This window comes from Lithobates pipiens, unplaced genomic scaffold (assembly GCF_037356315.1).
Source record: "Lithobates pipiens isolate NorthernLeopardFrog02 unplaced genomic scaffold, aLitPip1_a1.2 Scaffold_22, whole genome shotgun sequence".
In the NCBI taxonomy this organism is placed as follows: Eukaryota; Metazoa; Chordata; class Amphibia; order Anura; family Ranidae; genus Lithobates; species Lithobates pipiens.
Genome location: NW_027507784.1, coordinates 125,339,553 through 125,360,779, shown reverse-complemented (window position 1 = coordinate 125,360,779; position 21,227 = coordinate 125,339,553). Strand labels below are relative to the sequence as shown.

At 41.8% G+C, this 21,227-nt stretch overlaps 1 protein-coding gene across 2 annotated transcripts in view; it reads left to right on the top strand.

Moving 5' to 3' along the window:
* Positions 1–21,227, top strand: part of TRPM8 (transient receptor potential cation channel subfamily M member 8) — a 211,109-nt gene that overhangs the window by 112,575 nt on the left and 77,307 nt on the right. For both annotated transcript variants that reach the window (XR_013261830.1, XM_077448223.1), the window contains exons 4-10: positions 3,247–3,403; positions 5,436–5,613; positions 6,812–6,984; positions 7,259–7,433; positions 9,199–9,266; positions 12,497–12,697; positions 19,470–19,572. Coding sequence is in view for 1 of the 2 variants with exons in the window: in XM_077448223.1 (XP_077304349.1) it covers positions 3,247–3,403; positions 5,436–5,613; positions 6,812–6,984; positions 7,259–7,433; positions 9,199–9,266; positions 12,497–12,697; positions 19,470–19,572 (1,055 nt within the window). In the remaining variant the exon portion in view is untranslated. The remainder of the gene's footprint in view (positions 1–3,246; positions 3,404–5,435; positions 5,614–6,811; positions 6,985–7,258; positions 7,434–9,198; positions 9,267–12,496; positions 12,698–19,469; positions 19,573–21,227) is intronic.

Sequence of the window (21,227 nt, the reverse complement as noted above, 5' to 3'; positions counted from 1 at the left end):
GTCCAGATTATGCGCTACTGTACACCATTACACGGTTTCCCAAGAGTCTACAGGAGATGGAGGCAGTTTGGGGAAAGAAGTGAGTATTCGTGACTCTAACTCCGCCTCTTTAGAGAAGATCAGTGCAACATGACATGAAACACCTTGGATAGTAATAAATACATAATGACAATCTCTCTGAGATATAAAGTATCACCTCAGAGTGCCATTATGTATTTACTATTATCCAACCCTTTCTTAGGTTACTTTTTAATGCTATATATTTGGCATGCTTTTTGCAGCTTATTTGTTGCTACTTTAGAGCATATAGTCTGTCACGGTCTGGAGTCAGGCTCAGAGGCCAGCAGTAGCTATAGCAGCAGAGCAGGTATTCACACAGGTCACCCTGGCTGATGACACGGGTTCACCTGAGGTGCGGGGTGTAAGCACTAACCGGTATTCACCAGAGCTCCTGAAGGTGGAGATGGGCTTTGCTGCATGTTAGTGCCAGGTCGCTGTCCTCAGGATAGCCCCACCAGGAGGTGAGCAAGCTGGGGTCTGGTAGCAGGTATAGCAGGTAGGGATCAAGCAGAAGCGTAGTTGAGAAACAAGCCAAAAGTCGGTAACAAATAGTTGCAGGTTGGGATTCAGCAGAAGCGTAGTCCAGGAACAAGCCAAATGTCGGTAAAGAATGGTAGCGAGGATACGGTCGGCAGCAGGAGAGACAGGAGCAAGATATTGGCTGGTGAAGGCACAATATTCTGGCAACCAGGAAGTGCAGAGACATGGCTTAAATCAGGAAGTTCATGGGAGGAGCAAAGGGTTCAAGGTTCAAGGTAAACAAGATTCAAGACAAGATCATTCAAGGAATTGTCCAAGAAGCTGTCCAAGAAGCTGTCCAAGAAGCTGTCCAGCATTCTAGGTGGCTCAGCAAGCAGAGTCATTGCCAGACACACTAGAGGTCCCAGGTTCAAGCCCAGGTCCTAACAGTGTCATTAACCTCCCTGGCGGTATGATTCAGTCTGGATTTAGGTGCTGAAAGCGGTACAATTATTTTGCATGGAAATTTGGCATCTTATATTGTAGTCCTGTAATTCTTAGGAATAACTCTCTTAACCACTACAATACAGGGCACTTTCGCCCCCTTCCTTCCCAGCCCAATTTTCAGCTTTCATCGCTCTAGTGCTTTCAATGACAATTGCGCGGTCATGCTACACTGTACCCAAATTAAATTGTTATCATTTTGTTCGCACAAATAGAGCTTTATTTTGGTGTTATTTATTCACGACTCCGTTTTTTTTTTTTTTTGCGATATAAGCACAAAAAAAGCGGAAATTTGGAAAAAAAACAATATTTTCTTTTTTCTATTTGAAAAGAAATCCAATAAAATCAAATTTTGTCATAAATTTAAGCCAAAATGTATTCTGCTACATGTTTTTGGTAAAAAAAATTCCATTAAGTGTATAATAATTGGTTTGTGTGATCAGGGACATATGTACGCAAATGATCATGTACATATGTGTGCAGGTGATCACGTACATATGTGTGCAGATAATCATTGGGACATGTGATTTTAGTGGGACATATGTGGGGGACATGTTTTTATTATTTGGGGACATGTATGTTTTGGGGACATGTGTGTTTTGGGGACATATGTGGGGACTGTGTTTGTACTGTGTGGTGTGGTGTGTTGTGTGTTGACACTAGACTGATGATCAGTGAGTAAAAAGCTGTAAAAAACAGCTCATACTATCTGATCATCAGCCGGCTGCAGCGTTCTGCTCTCCTCTCCTCAGTGATGACTTCCGTGTGAGGAGAGGAGAGCCAATTGCCTAGCAACCGGCTGTTTGTTTACATCACATGACGTCATGTGATCAGGAGGGCCAATCACAGAGCCCTCCTGCCGATCTGAGATGTGCCGTGTCCGGGTGACACGAGCACATCGGGATCGCGCAGCTGCGCGGGCATGCGCGCGCGCGATCCCGCTACTTCTGAAGGACGTTCCTGAACGTCCTATCAGGAGTAGACGGCTCCCACCCGGCCGTATATATGCATTGGCCGGGTGGGAAGTGGTTAAATATGTTCAAACCAGAGTCTAGCAGACATCCCGGGTATGATAAAGTTTATAATATAATAAAGAATAATAAAAAATATTCAATAATGTAATCAAATCCTAAAACACTGAAAAAGGAACAGTTTTTGGTTGCTATGGACAATCTCCAAATTCCTGGCAGAAAAAAAACAGTAATTATAATATAAAAGTGCATGCAGGGCACTGCACAAACCACTATGGACAAAGGGGGTGTGTAATTTTGTAATACAGCACTGTAATCTGTAAGATTACAGTGCTGTGTGTGTTTTGTGTACTTTTACGAATTTGCCGCCGTTCTCCGCTCCCTTGCGCCGTAACGCCACAGGGAACGGAGCTCGGCGGCATTCGGCACTGTGAATCGAGCGGAGGACAGCTAGATCACACAGCGCGGAGGACATCGCTGGATCCAGGGGACAAGGTAAGTAATGCTCCCTGTGTCCTCCCCTGCATCCAGCAAAGCGATCCCGAGTCTGGCTCGGGGTTACCGCTTCTATCAGTAAATTCCTAACCAGAGCCAGACTCTGGATTACCACTAGGGGGGTTAACTGCATTTGTTTTTGGGTACTTGCAAAATACTTGTGCAGATACTTGTGGGTATTGTCTTGATTCCGGCTTATTCTGGAAATCTTTGAGCACAGTTAGATTTGTGTATGGAGTTGTTTTTTGGTTGATTACAATGATTGCCTGATTTTTTCAACCATCACAAGTCTGTGAAAAACTGCAGTAGATGGCAAATTTGGAGCACGCTAGTTTTAGTGGCACTTTACCGCTTATTAAGCAGCGCTTTGCCGCCGCTAGCAGTATGCTTTTACCCCCCCCAAAGGGGTTAAAAAGGGGTTAAAAGCACCCGCAAAGCACCACTGCTGAAGCGCTTTGCAGGTTCCATCGGCACGCTGGCCATTCATTTCAATGGGCAGGGCGTTTTAGGAGCAGTGTATACACCGCTCCTAGATCGCCCCAAAGATGCTGCTTACAGGACTTTTTTTTACGTCCCACAAGCGCACCGCTCCGGTGTGAAAGCACTCGAGCTTTCACACTGGAGTGACAGGAGAGGCGCTTTACAGGCACTATTTTTAGCGCTAAATTCCTGTAAAGCGCCTTACTGTGAAAGTGGCCTTATACTTTAAAATTGTATTCCATGAATAAGTATACCAAAATGTGTTTCCTTGTTGTAGAGATGGCATTTGTAAATGTGGATACTCCAAGATTCAACATATTGAAGGGACTCAGACCAACCAGAATGATAAGTGGAACTATAAGAAGCACACAAAAGAGCTGCCTACAGATGCATATGGAGATATTCAGTTTGAAGCATTTGGAAGAAGAGGCAAGGTATGTTATTAATATCCACCTCAGGTGCACAGACACAATTTTAAAGGCAACCTCATTTACTGCTTCTACAGTACGCAGGAATTAAAAATAAAGCACATGGCTAAATGGCTCAAAACACACACATAGAAAGTTTGACGTGCACTGTGTTTTACCCTTACTGTAATGTCACTTTCATAATTCAATACGTTTTTTTAAAAACTTATTTGGGCTATGGAGTTGGCTTGTGCTAATGCCTGAGCCATCATCTTAAGGCTTTCCTGGGTTGGCTACTTTGTTTAGAAGAATGACAGTGTGGGAAGTTGCTGCCTGTAGGTATGTATTTAAGATAGCATGTAAAATGATTTGTACTGCCTTCATTTTGTTTTTTGGGGTTTTTTTTTTTTTGGTTGAACAGCTAGCCAAATATATTTTTGTTGTTGGAATATATATTGAAAAATTTGAAAGAAAGATAAGTACAAGGCAATTTTAGTTTAGATCATGATTTCCTAAAAGTGCAGTATGGGTCGCTACTGAATAAAATTTGTGTAAACCATAGAATTTTTACAGTTGACTAAATGTAGTCTAGGTTTCTATTGTAATTATGTGCAACCAATGCCCAAATTTATAACAAAACTGAATTTATTGTCTGCTTGCTAAGTAGGAATACTGTGTTTTCCAAGTGTGATTTAGCAAATATTACTGCACAAAGCAGTCTGTCTGGTAACATAATTTTAAAAAATAAACCCAATTTTCTGAACAAATGTGTAAATGAAAGGAGACATAAACCCAATATGTAGATAATCATCCATTTATTCTGCGCATCTCCAAGATGGACCAGTTCATATTTTTTCCAATTTCTATTTTACAATGCATCATAAAATAATGTTATTTTTTTGGAATTACATTTTTATATCTATAACTATAAGGTACCTCTATTACGTTGTATTACTGTGTAGTGCTAACCCCGAAAGGGCCGCAAATTTTAACTGGTTCTTTCCCAGATAGTGTAGAGGCCATCAGTCACCAAAGCAACAGTCCATTCACTCCAGCTCCAACAAACAGTCTAGGGGTTGTTGTTTTTTTAGTTTATTGCCTGTTGAACTTGGGATGGGAGAGTAGTTAGGGTGGTATGGCATAAGTCATGCTGAATAGTCACACCAGGACACTCTCGACTCATCTAGGCTTCTCTGAACAGTCTTTATGCCAAGGGTTACTAGGAATTACCAGAACTGAGACCATGTAAGCACTGTCTAAGAAAAGAGCTGCTCCTGGCACTTTTCTTTCAAAACAGGACATGTCACTTGTACCTTGTGCTCTGGTCTCCAGGACAGCTGAACTCCCCAGTTTCCTTCCTTTCCTTATGCATCAGGACAACTATTCAGTTCCTAGCTTCCACCAGACACTCTTCAGGTAGGGAGGGGTTAATACTCACAATGCCACAGGATGGCTACACACCTTCCAGCTTCCACCTTGCACTCTTCTGTGACTTCTCCAGACCAGTTCCATAGATGGAACTACTTGGTTAGCCCCAAAATTGATTAGGAGTAGCCCCCCCCCTCCCCCAGCTCTGCCACAGCTGGGATCTTAATGAAAATCAGCAAAGACTGCCTCAGAGGAGCAGAGTCCCCAAGGCTGTGGGACTGCTCCAGAAGGACAAGAACAAGGCGGTTCCAGACCTCAGACTATTTATGTAATCCTCCAGCCACCTACTGGACACATCTCCCAAGGGACTGGCTGCGGAACCATAAATATTCAAGCTGCCCATTTGACTCTCCCAGCCCTCTATGTCCTGAAAGCCTCCGGATTGCAAGGGGAAGCAATCAAACCTGCAGCCTGTGAAATCTAAAACAGCCCAAAGAAATCAATTGCAGCTCAAATTATTACAGAGGAGCCAAAAAGTACTACATTTGCCTATCATCCTAGCAACCTATCCCGGAGGGTGCTACAGCTGTAACAAATTATGTAATTATTCTTATTGATTATTACAGATATCAGATATTTGTAGGTACTGTCCTTTAGGCATAGTTATTCACTGTGAATCTTCTAATTTTAGTATATTCGCTTGTCCCGGGAGACAACACCAGAGACATTATATGAACTTATGACAAAATACTGGCAGCTTAAAACACCAAACCTCATAATCTCTGTGACGGGTGGTGCCAAGAACTTCTCTCTGAAACCAAGAATGCGGAAGATCTTTAGCCGTCTAATCTACATTGCACAGACCAAAGGTAATTTGAGAGACCCCAATAGCATTTGTGTAGGATTAGGAATGACCAAGAGCAAAATATTATTGTAGCCTTTTTGCAGAATAAAATGAAAATGAAAATAAAATAAAAAGTGTGAAATTGCATTAAGACATGAGACCACCGGAAAACAAGACATTTAACAGAATAGATCAGAATGATCAGACAGGGAGCAATTAACTTGCAGTTTATAGCAGGTACAAAGTTAGAAGCAATAATGTTAAATAGGTTCATGATGGCTAAAGAGATGCATACTGTCCTGTAAGGACGTTATTCCACTGCATAGCTTGGTGTCATCCGCAATCACTGAAATGGTACTTTTAATGCCAGACCCTATATCATTTATAAATATGTTAAAAAGTAAGGGTCCCAACACTGAACCTTGGCGTACACTACTAATAACCTTAGACCATTCAGAGTAGGAATCATTAATCACTACTCTCTGAATATGGTCTTTAGAAAAACAGTTCAGAGCACAGCTACTTGTGATAATCCTCATCAACAGTATTCCCTTCAGTGAAGTCCAAGTAAAACTGGTGAGCAGATGGAGAAATCCAAGGCCCAAGTTCAATGGGCTACCCCATTGGAACTGCAGTACTCTGGTATCAATCGGGAAGGGGTTACTTACAGTTGCTGAGTCTTCTGGGGAAACTGTGTGCAATTAGGCTCAGCTGCCTGCACACTGGTTCTGATAGTGGAGGCCTTTCATCTGGCTGCAGATCACTTGCCTGACTACTTCTGTCTCGTCAGCTTTGCCTTCCCTTTGCTGCTGAGGGAGGAAAGCTAAATAATTTATTCTCCCTGAGTGTGTCCAGGAACTGTTGGAACCAGAGTTGTGGTAAAATATGTTAAAAGGGCCTGCATCTGTATCTAAACATCAGGATTAAATGGGCACTCCATCACAAACATAACCCAACCAAATTGCCTCAACTGGCTTAAATTTTCATATATCTAGTACTTACATGTGTGATGGGGAAAACTGCCTGCGTTGTTTGTAGCGACCAGTCAGATTCCACTTTCACCAAGTGGAGTATAAAAAGTAAAAAGAGAAGTATAATTAGTTGGAAGACAATTTCTTCAGGCTCTTTATATTGTGTTTAACTATTGTGTTACTGCATTAGTAGAGGAGGTTTACATTAAGATGCAAGTCTTTGTTAAATTATTTTCCTTTTCCCAAACTTAGGAGCCTGGATATTTACAGGTGGAACTCACTACGGTCTTATGAAGTACATAGGAGAAGTGGTTAGAGATAACACCATAAGCCGGAGCTCAGAAGAAAAAGTAGTGGCTATTGGAATAGCAGCCTGGGGCATGATCTCTAACCGGGACACACTGACCCGGACGTCCCCAACGGAGGTGCATGAATTTAAATTTACTATATTGTAAATGATTTTGGAGCTAGGGGTGTTAACATATTGAACATATTATATTCCTGTACCGAACTCAACTGCTGTGCATGAAGTCAACAACATTTTTCTGCTTTAAATGTATAAGTAAATGAGCAGTAATTTGCAATTTTGACCTGAATTATGTTGAAAACTCTTTGTATCTCCATCAAAAAAGCGTGTTGATATTATGCTTAACTGCACTTATAATAACTGCTTTGGGTAACCTGTATCCTCTGTGACAGGGAAATTATGTGGCTCACTACACCCTAGAGGAGCAGAAGCGAGATCCCCTCTACTGCCTAGACAACAATCACACACATCTGATTCTGGTGGATAATGGCACCAATGGACATCCAAGTGTTGAGGCTGATCTTAGAGCTTCGTTGGAGAAATATATCTCTGAGTTAAATGTGCCTGGTAAAGGATTTATCTGCCTAAGGGTCATTTCACTAAAGTATAATGCATGTAGCGTTTTTTATTTGACAGCCTTACATGGCTAGATTTTCTCTTGTTCAGCCCGTGGGCTTAACATGAGAAGATTGTGTTTTCCACATTGTCGCTAATAGTGTGGATAGAATAATCTCCACTGCCAGATATTGTATTTAGGCTGGCAGCACCACCTGCAACTGCCGGAATACAGTGGCGCTGCCAAACAGTGACTGTATCTGATAGGAAATGATTAAAGTGTTACTAAACCCACAACAGTAAAATCGGTCTGTATATGCAGTAAAGCATGGTTGTTGTACTCACTCTGGAACCCAAGGGGTTAATACTCTGTATTGTGTAAAAAAGGCTGTTTGATCCTGTCTTCTCTGATCCTCCCCTTCTTTTACTGTCCACAATCCATTTGCTGATAGGACAGAGCCTGGGGCATATGGTAAGTTTGGTGTGTATTGCTAGAGAGTTTTTTTTTTTGGGGGGGTGATCAGCACAGGGCCAATCAGCACTGTCTAGACAGAAAGTCAGGGGTCATACAGCTTCATAAGCTTTGCTGGACATTGTTAGAAGCCATAAGACTGCTATATATTTCTGATGAGAAAAGGTATTTAGCAGTTTATATTTACTAAAATAATTGCATTTCCATGTTCTGTGTACTGTGGGAGAACAAATGTAGTGAATGCAGGGTCCTGGGTTTAGCAACACTTTAATATTAGCAAATACAATTTATGGCATAAGTCATTTAACTTTTTGAAGAATGCTAAACTTAATCTGTGTCCACTTTTGGGTATTGATGTGGTTGATCATCTTGCCGTTTGATAATGACCTGCCAAATCACTTCAATTCATATGAAATTTGATTAGTTATAAACATACCTGAAAGTGTTGAACTGGTTTACATTGAACCATGTAGTACTACAGACTCCAGAAGATTTTTGATAGGCAAGTAAAATCAACCTTTTTAACATGGAGGGACCCTTAAATAATTTTCAGGTTTAAGGGAACTCCTGCCAATAATAACTATTTAAAAAGCTCAGAACATTAGTGTAGTGGTCTGTGGAAAGAAAGAGTCTTACATTGGTGGTCACTGGGAAGACTATCCTTATTACAGATAGCTGAAAAGATAATTGGTGTAGGTCATATCTGAGAGGCAGAAATAGCTAATTGCTCAAGGAGCCTCCAGCAGCCTTTGGAGGAACCCTGGTGGAGAAAGGCTGAGTAAATTATCTAGCAAGACAGAATTCAATTGTTAATACATGCATACAACTGTAGTGTTTTAAATTTGCTCAGACCCCTTTCACACTGTGCCCCCTATATATCGTCGGTGGTAAAACGCTGCAGATTTGCGCCACATTTCCGCCTGCTAGCGGGGTGTTTTAACCCCCGCTAGCGGCCGAGAAAGGGTGAAAGCCACCCGCAATGTGCCGCAATAGTGGCGTTTTTCCGGCGGTATAGCCGTGCTACCCCATTGATTTCAATGGGCAGGAGCGGTAGAGGAGCGGTAAACACACCGCTCCTTCACAGCTCCAAAGAAGCTGCTGATAGGACTTTTCCTGACGCCCTGCCAGCACACCCCTCAGGCTTTCACACTGGAGACGATGGAGCAGCTGTTTGAGGGCTGATTGCAGGAGTTATTTTTAACGCTACAGCGCCTTCAAAACACCCTTAGTGTGAAAGGGGGCTAAATGCAAAATATATCCTTTAAATATGTTATATAAAATATTGTTGTCCTTTTTCCTCTGCAGAATCCAATTATGGTGGGAAAATTCCTATTGTATGTTTTGCACAGGGAGGTGGGAAGGACACACTGAGGGTGAGTTGACATTTTTCAAACATTGCAATAAATTCTTCTTTGCACTATTAGAAAGTCTAGCTATTTATCACAGATCACAATTTACCTGTGGTTGGTTATAATTTAATTTGGCTAAAAATTATTTCCTTCATATACAGTATTTAAAACACTCTTGTCCCAACTGTCTATATTTGGAAGGGACAGTCTCAGGGTTGGAGCATTGTTTGGATGGGTTGGGTTTAGAGGCTTATTTGTGTGGAATTGTGCTCTAAAGATGTTGTAAAATATGCATATACTGTGCAAATATGGTTGGTGTTACTAAACCCACAACAGTAAAATCAGTCTGTATATGCAGTAATGCATGCTTGATATACTCACTATGGGGTTAATCCTCCACATTGTGTAAAAAGGCTGTTGATCCTGTCTTTTCTGATCCTCTCCTTCTTCCACTGTCCCCAATCCATCTCTGGTAAGAAAGAGCCATTGGAGTCACTCTGCACATGCTCAGTTTGGTGTGTACTGTGACTGCTATATACTGCTGATGAGAAAATGTATTAAGCATTTTATATTTACTAAAATTAACCACATTTTCATGTTCTGTGTACTGTGGGAGACCAGATATAGTGAATGCAGGGTCCTGGGTTTAGTAACACTTTAACAATATATAGCTATAGCAAACCATGCAACTTCTATGGGGCCCAGCAGAGAGGTCTAACACTGTATAGGGGCATAATGATTGCAACGTCTTCAATGAGAGATATTATGTTTAAAGAAAATCTGTTATGAAAGGAACATGGATACTGTCTTTATTGACTTCTTCTGAAAGTGCTAGTTTCCTGACTGTTGTATTGAACCTTTTGCTTCTCTATCTTGAGTACAAATAGTCTGCACTATGTGTAAAGAAGAACTCAACAGACTGTTAACATCAGTCCTAGTTAATCTATGTAAGAATAAAGCATTATGTTAATACTCAATTGAATTTTCATAAAACTTTATAGAAGGGCTCTTGGTCTTTGTGGGGAAGCAGTGGTCTCTGCACTAATGTCTAACATACCCTCCTGCTGCGTTAAAGCCAGAGTTTTCCAATCGACATAAACATTTCTGAATGCAGAGCTTTAGGTCTTACTCAGTGGGGGGCACATCCTCAGAGTGACCACTGCTTCCACAAAGACAGCAAGAGTTCTTCTGGCAAGAAACAGGCAATTCAATTTAGATTGAGGCAGCTTTCTAAAGAAATCAAACTGTATGCTTTTACACACCTATTGTTTTGCTACACATGCAATATATTCAGTGTATTTAAACTGAAATTGCAGTTGGGCTTTAACATAACATGCAAGCTAGATAAAATTAAACAAAATACAACTGAGGCTGGGTTCACACTGATGCGAATTGGATGCGTTTTTTTCTCCGCATCCAATTCGCATGACAGGAGACTGTGACCGTCTCTCAATGTAGCCGGTTCACACATCCCTTGGGTGGCCGTGGAGCCGATTGCACGGGGGTCCTGTGCGTCTTTGGCTCTGTTTTTTTGGTCCAAATTCAGGCAAAAACTTAGGCCCAATTTGTCCCTGAGACGAAGACAGTGTGAACTCAGCCTTAAGAAAAATAGAAGACTGCCATTATTAATCTTTCATTTTTAAGGACCCGTTCACATCTGGTGATTTGGAATTGCAGACGCAATCTCCACTATTCTTCCTGTGATTCCAAATCGCACTGTAAATGTGGCAAAACGTGCTACACATACAGATTATGGTTGCCATTCATTTTTAAAGGCACCTCAAATGCGATGCGGTTTTGCTGCAGTTGTCATGTGCCAGAATTGCACGGCAGTCGCAGCAAACCGCATCTCATGATGCTTGTTGCCGAAAAGGGAGCAGGAGCTTCTTTTGGGCAACAAACTTCACGCAATGCAGTTTGCTATGATTATCACTTGTCAATCGCAGCAAAACTACCCTGCACTTGAGGTGCCATTAAGAATGAGTGTCACCCAAACATGCGTGGCACATTTTCTCACGATTGCAGTGGAATTTGCATGCAACCCCAAATTGCCAGATGCGAATGAGACTTTTCATTTCAAGAAAAAACAAGGAGGAAAAAACGTACAGAGCCCATCAAAAGTGCACATGCAGCAATGCATCCAGAACATGTACGAACTGCATTTTTGTGGTGTGAAGATGTCTGGTTGTCATTATAGCACCCTCTGTGTTTCTTAGTGTAGGTACATTTAGTTTGGCTCCTCTGTAGGCAGAAGAGCAGGGGTTCAATTTGTTTTTGCCTGTGCAGTGGCTCTGTTACTTCCCCCTGGCTTCTATAACTCAATGGAAAGTTCTAGAACTTAGAGGGCAGAGGAACAGAGGCTGCAGCCTAAATATTGATGGAGTTCCCACCTATCCCTGAGGAGGCAAGGCTCTGGCAGAGTCCAGGGTCCAGTTGCCATGAGGGGACCTGTAGGCAGAAGGAAGACGAGGAGGGAAAGAGGGAGTAAGGAAGAGAGAAGGAGCAGCTGGAAGCCTCCTACCCTTTGCCAGCCTCAGCTAGGCTAGCTGAAACCCTCCTGAGAGCAAGGCCCAGCTTGTATAGCAGAGCAGCTGTGAACCTATACCCCAATTGTCACAGGTTTAGACCTCATGTACACTGCTGCTGGTAAACAAATGTTTAAGAGCAGTTGGGCATTTTTTTCAGCTGACCCTGAACTCTCCACTGTTATCTTATCAGTACATGTACACAGGGTGGTTTATAGTCATTTCTAGGCAGTTGAGTTTAGTTTTGGAAAAGCAAAAAAATGAGTTCAGGACGGATGTTCAGAGGCATTTGAAATGCCAAATGCCTGTAACAGCTTGCAAACATGTGTATACATGGTAACTTGCAATTAGCCGTGTTTCATTTATAGGCTTTTTTTAATGAAGATACATTTTTGACTATTTTCAAAAATAAAATAAAAAACGTTTCTAAGCGCAAACGCGGTTAAACGCGGCATGCAAAAGCAACAAAGCGGAAGTTTTTAAATGTTGGTTACTATCTGTCAAGTTAAACCATTCAGGAGAGGTTTTAAAACGTCCCGTGTAAATTAGGCCTTACTTTAATTCCCTATCTGAAGGCTATGTACTGTGTTGCTTTTTATTGCTGCACCACAGGCACTGTCTTGTGATGCATATATATTTTTCAATCTCAAAGGATTTTAACATATTTGATAATAGAACTCCATTGAGAGCTGGCTTGTCTCTGCCTAATTTCTTCTTGCTTTCAAGTAGGCAATAAACACAGCAATCAAGAGTAAAATCCCATGTGTAGTGGTGGAGGGATCCGGGCAGACTGCTGATGTCATTGCCAGCTTAGTGGAAACCGAGGGCACTACGTTAGCATCATCTGTCATTAAAGAGAGGCTAGTCCGATTCTTGCCTCGCACTATATCTCGATTGGCAGAAGAGGAGATGGAGACGTGGATACGATGGGTACAGTATCTTACAATTTATTTCTACTAAAGATAAAAATCGGATTGTGAGTTGTATTTGTTCAGGTGCTTTGTGATCCAGCAATGCGCTGTGCTCCAATGAGCATCATTTTATGCTTAAAGGACTGGTATGCATTTTATTGGTATATACTTTGGAATATTTTTTAAGTAAACCTGGCTTAGTCTAAGATGTAAAAATAATGTTCTTTAAATCGATCCCTATGAAGCCCCTTGAATGCTAGGCTCAGGCTATATCTGGGCCTCTTGAGGCCTCATTTACCCCATGTTATATTTCTAAAGCAGATAAGTCCGTTTTTTGCTCTGGGCAATATTTTGTGAGGTCAGAGCATGATTCCACTTCCAAATTAATTAGAGATAAAATGCAAATCTTTACATTATTGAATTATCTATAGTTCAATTTACTTACTCTTTTGTTTGGTATAGAACGGTGATGGCGAACCTTGGCACCCCAGATGTTTTGGAACTACATTTCCCATGATGCTCATGCACTCTGCAGTGTAGTTGAGCATCATGGGAAATGTTGTTTCAAAACATCTGGGGTGCCAAGGTTCGCCATCACTGGTATAGAACATAAGTTAAGCAATATACAGTATGTAGATCTTGACCATTGGGTACCTCCTCAGGTTTGTCATAGGCCGCGTACACACGGGCGGACTGTCCGCCCAACTAGGTTCGTCAAACAGTTTGACAAACAGTCCGTTCAAAATTAGCATGAACGGACTTGACCACACACAACGAACGAACAGTCCGCTGAAAACTTGCGCGATGACGTGAACGGCACGTACGACGGAACGAGAAATTCGAAGTCCAATACACTGCAATGCAACCTTCGCCGTGTAAATTCTTTCTGAGCATGCGCGAGACTTAGTTTATCGAACAAGCCTACACACGAGCGGACTGTCCGCTCAAACCAAGTTTCAGCGGACAGTCTTACGGAAATTCCGAAAAACTTTGTTCGTCAGACTGTCCGCTGAAACTGTCCGCTGAAGCCCACACACGAGCGGACTGTCCGCTGAAACACTGTTCAGCGGACAAAGTTGGGCGAACAGTCCACCATATTTATAAAGCAGTGAATGTAACATTCAGCAAACATTCTCAGGCCCTATAATTTAAAACTCATACACCAGCTAGGTTCACCTTAATTAAATATTTGGTGAATGCCACATTCTCTGCCTTTTAAATATACCCCTACATTTTATTCACAAAAATGCAAATATTTTGTTAATGACGATGAGGGTTATGCAGTCAGTTCCAGGCTTTCCAAGAAGACCCACTCCATAAGATACCCATTAAAAACCCTCGGCTTCTGAACATTTCTCAATGGACTTACAAAAGGTCTGCTCAGGTGATATTATATGAGAAAGGTAATACTGTACCTTATAGAATACATTGTGTACCTCATCCAACTGCACTTTTGTCTCTGACTCATGAAACTTTTTTCAATGCATTCATAAAGATAGGAGTATATATTTCTTCAAGAAAAAAGGAAACAATATGATGTTGTCTCAGGCATTGAACAGCATGCTCAAAGGTCCTTTTACATGTGTTTGATGTGTTATTGCATGTTATGTTGCATGTCTGAATGTTTGTTGGCATGTGTTGCAGTAATGCAAGTTTCCACAGTGCAACAGTGTGAATCTGGCCTAAAGCTGGCCAAAAACTGATAGATTATTATTGTTCAGCCTGCGGGCTGAACGAAGAAAACAAACCAATTCCTACATACACTATACAGCGTGGATGGATAAATCTCCCACTTCAGTTGTCTCTCGGGCGGCTGTCAAGATACCTGTACAGCGGCTGCATCTGATTTGATGCACCTGCTGTTTTGGCCAACAATTTTCCATCTCGCACATTTGATTTGCCAATCAGGGGATGTTGGGCAGGAGGTGATCTTATTTATTGTTTCAAGTATAAATCAATGGAGAATCTGAAGGTCTAAACTAGAAAGTCCAATTTACATTGATGTCTGACCAAAGTTTAACCTGGTAATTATATCGGCCCTTTATTGCTTCTGGAAAATATAATGGGAATGGTAATTTTATAGAAATATGTGATAGGTCAGATGTACCTCCCATATATTATCTCCCAATATCCTCATGTCTTTTTTCTCCTGAACTGGCTAAAAGCTGTACTACAGCTTCCAGAAAAAAAAACTGTGCACATGGAGTTCTTTTAATAATCGCTGTCATATAAATGGATGAATATGTAATTAAGGTTTTAGTGGTCAGACAGAAGCTGCTTGTTCTTGTTATAGTAAGCATACTTCCTCTATTAAGGTGGCACATGAAGCTTTTAAAAGACAGACACACCACTCTATGTGTCTAATAAGTGTCTAAAATTCCACTTTACTATATATAGTACTCCAAAACAGTACCCCATTTCTGCAATGGTCATATGTTTTTATCATCCCCATGCTATTAGTGTAGAACTAAATAGCCATTACTAATTATATTTTTTTTAGCATGCATTTAGCTTTTGTCCACTTTTACCATTAAGTGTATCATCTGTGCTTATTGAACTGGAGTTTGGAACAATTAAAGAATAACAAATGTAGGTATCTTGCTATCTAGTAGGCTTCATTATGGATCATTAGTGAATACGCATAGTACTACCGACTGAATTGTATCATAAAAGGATTGCTTTTTAACAACAATTACATTTAAAAGGGAAAAATTATATATACTGCTTCAGAGACTGCCACAGACCAACAACCAATACCAAACCAAACCAAACCAAAAAAAAAAACAAAGTTACCTATAAAAAACAGTAGAACTACATCCCTCTAAAGTTTATTACAAACCAAAAAAATGACCTGGGTATAGAGAAATTACCCCTCATAAAAACATACTCCACCACTGTACTACATCCGTGGACAAAATATTTGACAGATGAAAGTATTACCTGACCAATACTCTTTCGCCTGGCAACAGTTGTTGTTAACTTAATTAATCTACCCACTCACATGTTGATGCTTTACAAGGCTAATTACCCAGCTATTTTTACTCAACTGCTTGAGGATGTACAGGCATGAACTGATACATCTCTTTCCTGGATGGGAAGAATTGTGTCGGTAAAAATTACCGTTCTACCCAAATTGCTGCATTATTTTCGAACTCTTCTGATTTCTGTGCCGCTAGAAGCAATCTAGGAATTTCAAGCAAAAATCTTTAAATTCATTTGGATAACTAATGCCGTGTACACACATAGCGGACTATCCGACGGACTTAGTCTGGTGGACTTCCCGCCAGACTGTCCGTCCGACTTTCCGAACGGGCTACTTGCCCACACACGGCACTTTTTCAGCGGACTAACACGGCGTACTAAGTCCGCCGTACTACCTGCCCTACTTTTGAAATGAACAGACTCGCCCACACACGCGGAGGAAAGTCCGCTCATTTCGAGCGCGTCTCCAGGTAGGCAGGGCCCGCGAAGGAGACGTCGCTGGTCCTGCCACCTGGTATTGACTTAAAGGGGAACCCCAACCCCGAAAAAAATTGGTGTGGGGGTTCCCCCCAGGTCCACATCAGGCCCTTGTTCACGCACGCTACCCGGCCGGCCAGGAAAGGGGGGGACGAGCGATCGCCCCCCCCCTCCGAGCCGTACCAGTCCGCGTGCCCTCAACATGGGGGGTGCCTTGGGGAAGGGGGGGCCACGCGGCCCCCCCACCCCAAAGCACCTTGTCCCCATGTTGATGAGGACAAGGGCCTCTTCCCGACAACCCTGGCCGTTGGTTGTCGGGGTCTGCGGGCGGGGGGCTTATCGGAATCCGGGAGCCCCTTTAATAAGGGGGCCCCCGGTTACCGGCCCCCCACCCTATGTGAATGAGTATGGGGTACAATGTACCCCTACCCATTCACCTGTGAAAAAAGCACAAAAAAAACACAACACAGGGTAAAAATAGTTTATTGCACAGCTCCGGGGATCTTCCGTCTTCGGGGGGTCTTCTCGCCGGACTCCTCCGCTATCTTCTTCTAGCTCTTTTGCTAGCGGAGGAGCCCGGCTTTCTTCCTCGCCGCGGCCTCTTCTTCCGACTTCGGGGGTCTTGTCCCCCTCTTCGGTTCTTCTGCCGGGCCACGCGCCTTCTTATAGCTCTTTTACAGGCGGTGGCCCGGTCTTCTGTCGCCGCTATCGTCGCTGCTGCCACCTTCTGTTCTTCTGTTCTCTTCTTCTCTTCAGATGTTGCCTCGTCCCCCCCTTTCCTGGCCGGCCGGGTAGCGTGCTCGGACAAGGGTCTGATGTGGACCTGGGGGGAACCCCCACGCAGATTTTTTTCGGCGTTGGGGTTCCCCTTTAATTCCATACCAGGTGGTGGGGCCAGCGACGTCTCCTTCGCAGGCCCCGCCTACCTGGAGACCCGCTCGAAATGAGCGGACTTTTCTCCGGGCGGGAAAAGTCCGTTCATTTCAAAAGTACGGTGGACTGGCATACACACGGCCGGATTGTCGGCCGAAATGCAAGTCCGGTGGAGTGCAAAACTACTTTCTAAGTCCACCGTACTTTCGGGTCAAAAAAGTATGCTGGAGGCTACACACGGGGGGATTGTCCGGCGGACTTGATTTTGCGGGACTTTTCCACCCGATTGTTTGATCGTGTGTACGTGGCATAAGGGTAGCAGATTGGTGCAAACTATATTATATGCTTCCAAGGATTTAGTAGGTCTGAGAGGTGCAGATTTCCATAAATAAAGCTGACCCAAATGTGTCAATTACACTCTTCCTATTATAAACTGGACTGAATGTCTTTAGAGGTCCAAGCCTGCTCACTTCTACCTATAGAATTAGTGCTTTGGCTTTGGCTCCCTTCCAGACATTGCAAAGCACTTTTGAGCCCAACCCTTTCTCATTTCATAGGCTTATGAGACTCTTCTTGTAGGCGGTCACCCCTTCGCTCCCCTCATATCCTGCCATCTCTTCAACAAACCCTTGTTTCCACCAGGTATACAATCTTATCAGTTTCGATGGTTGATGGACAAGAGATTATACCAGATAGGCCAATTTTTCGATCAAAAGGGCATACGCTCCTCCTCATATTTTGTGCAGAATTTAGAGATGCCACCTTCTAAAAGTTTTTGTTTAAAACAAATTCTACATTACTTATGCTCTCTTCAAAAAATGAGCGCTGATATTGCCATGCAAATGTTTTTTTAGAATAGATGTTTGCAAAGCACATTGCATTGGGGGGTGCATTTCAATGCTGTTGCCCCATTATCCAAATTGTCCTACCAACTGGCATGGGAAAAAAGATCTTTACTTAGACCCCGATGATGTGGATTGGCAAACCTGGAACGCTCATCTGGTAGGGGCAAGCTTTAGCCTGGGTTCACACTATAACCCGCTGCGGAACGCACAGGAGTGCTGTGTGTCCCTGTTCCCTGTTTCAGGGATGAATCAAGGCCGATTCTATGCCTGAATTCGGCCCTGAAACGGAGCCAAAGATGCACGTGTTTTTTCTGCAGTGCGCTCCGCAGCCGCCCCAGAGATATGTGAACCGGCTCCATAGGGATCCAGTCACATTCTCCTACTATGCGAATTAGATGCGGGGAAACGCACATCTAATCTGCATAGGTCTCAATGGGGGCTTAAAGTTTAATTCATTCTAGATGGTATTTAGTAACAGAACGCTTCTCAAAAATGTTTCCAGGTTCTTTATCCTCATGCTTTTGGGATGAGGATGAAGGTGGACAGTTAGGGACACCCCTTCATGTTTGGTGAACATGCCCTAAGGGTAGGTGGTTGTGGGGACATGTTCACTCTTTGATATAGTTCGTTACAATGGTAAATATTGTGAGGGATGCTCGGATTGCATAACATAACATCCCGAGACATCCGCAGATCCTAATTTACTTTTATATTTCTGGCGGCTAAAATATCCATTGCAACAGCTTGGAAGAGCCCTGTAGTGGACTTGGCCCTGTTGTAGCCCAAGTTGAATTGGATTATGCTTAATGAAAAAAATTGTGAGTGTCTTACAGGATAAACAAACACTTTTTGATAAGGTATGGAAGCCCTGGCTTTCTTACTTACAAGTACTGGATTTTTAATGGTAGCAGGTTATGTAATCGGTGGGGAGCTTCCGGATGGACGTGATTATTTCCTTTTCTTTTTTTTCTTGTCTTCCTTTCCTCTTTTATTCTCTTTTTTGCCTGTCTTTTTACTTATCAACAATGCTGCATATTGAGTAGTTTTATGGTTACACCTCTTTTGATGAATCAATATCCACATTTATGGTATATCTGTACCAGTTTTCCTAACAATTTTCTTAGAATGTGTTTGATATAAACCAATGATATCATAGTTGTTTGTCTATTTTGTAACTCTTTATGATATTTTTCTGCTGAAAAACCCATAAAAAAACTATTAAAACAGAAAGTATTACCTGCCACATGTTCACACATAATAGAAGATAAAAAAAAACTGTCAATTAGGTTTATATTTTACATCACATTTTAAGAGAGGGTAATTTCTATTAATTAACAAGTACAGTGCAATTAAAAAAATGCACAATAGTTAATAATAATTGTCCCACAATGTACTTTTATTCATTTTTATTAGATTACTACACTGAATTGCTGAATTAATATTGGCATATAATTATACTTTTCATCATGCCATTCAAACAAAGTAATCATTGAAAGTGGAAATCTGAACATTTATTTTTCTGAATGCAACAGGGGGAAACAATTAAGCAACTTACCCACTACTGTATGTTTCAAAAATAAAGACGTGGTATGGATTAATGCTGTACCTTTGCAGATTAAAGAAATAATGGAACACCTTCATCTTCTGACTGTAATTAAGATTGATCAGGCTGGTGATGAAATAGTAAGCAACGCTATTTGTTATGCTCTATACAAAGGTAAGTGGGCAATATCATGACTTACAGTATATTACTGGCACTTGATGGTCTACTACTCTACTTAAAACAGGAGACTAAATTCACTTTTCATTATCAGTAGTGCTAAAGTAGAATTATGGCTTCCCATTAAAAAATGTGCTGCCAACTTTAATTATAAGTGCATCTGCACTTATAGTTTTCTCTTAGTTCCCCTGCAAAGTTCCACAAATACATGTTAATCCTGCCAGTGTAGTGCACCTAATGCAACTTCCTGTGATGGTGTGGCAACAATGCTGCATTGCCACAGTCTACGTGAGGGTTCTGAATGATACGTATTCTGTGCCTGCTTGCACTACATTGGGTTAAAAAAATGTTGCAAGGGTTGTGGTTATTAGCATTGTCACTGTTGATTCACGAACCTGTAGCCTGTAGTCCTGCCCACTGCTTCCTGGATTGATGGCACTGCCTCTGCTGCTGAATACATCCCATTGTGGGCTGCAGTGTCTGGGAGAGGGAGTGTGTGAGATGCAAATGAAGGAGGATTTAGCTCAATCAGGGAAGAGAAAAAAAGTTTTTTAATTTACTTTGAGTCTTTAGTTGTACTTTAAGATGACTGGTAAATATGTCACATTCCTATTTGAAAATTAGGCCAGACTGTAGAGTACCTAATATACTAATGATGTTGGAATATTTATGACTTTCTTTTAGGTTCCAAAAGCTCTTTGCTATGGTTTTACATTAGTGTGAAGCAGGGAAAAAATATTTGAGTCACTAATACCAGCCATCATTTTATGCCTTTGGGTCCTTTATAGGTCATTTATATTGCTTCCAGATGTGCTTCAAATAGCTGCTATTTTCTATAGGAAAATACATGGAATTCTTTAAGGCCTCATTCACACAAGCGTACTTAAGCGTACATAGGTATGAGGGCCTTGTTTTGCCTGCACAGGTTGCACAGGTGTTCAATGCATCCGTGTGTAGGCAATACCACTCATGCCAACTGTGAGGCCATGATTAAGGCCTGATGGCTGAAACGCGTTGGCTTTTTTGACTGTTGTTCACCTGCATTATTAAAACAATGTTTTAGCTGACTTCCATGGCACCAGCCTTTCTACCTTTTTTCAACAGTGAGGCAGCAGCTGCACAGACGCAGTCCATGAATTCACACTGCATGCACCCGCACCCACACAGGTGTCAAATTGTGAGTAGTAGCTGTAGAACACCTGTGCATCTTGTCCAGGCAAAACACGGCCCTCATATAGGTATGCGCACAAGTACACCCATGTGAATGAGGCCTAACTGTTTCAGTGAAGTCACTGATCTTTATAGATACACAGATTTCAACAGACTTTTTCATAAATATAGTAATCCACCCATAAGATTAACATTCCATAGCTGTAAAAACATGTGCTTATGATTGATACATAATGCTGCCGTTTGTAAAGATGTTTTCCTATGAACCATTAATTAGGAATTGTAATACATGCAGTATAAAGCCAAAACAGTGCGCAAAACCATATTGACTGAATATACCTGTATATACCTGTACACAACAAAATATATTTCTGCTGTGTTTACATCAATAAAAATAATATACAAATTTGGTGATTACACAAATATAAAGTACAATCAAAAGCTAAAGTGATTATAAAGGAAAAAAAAATAACATACATCTC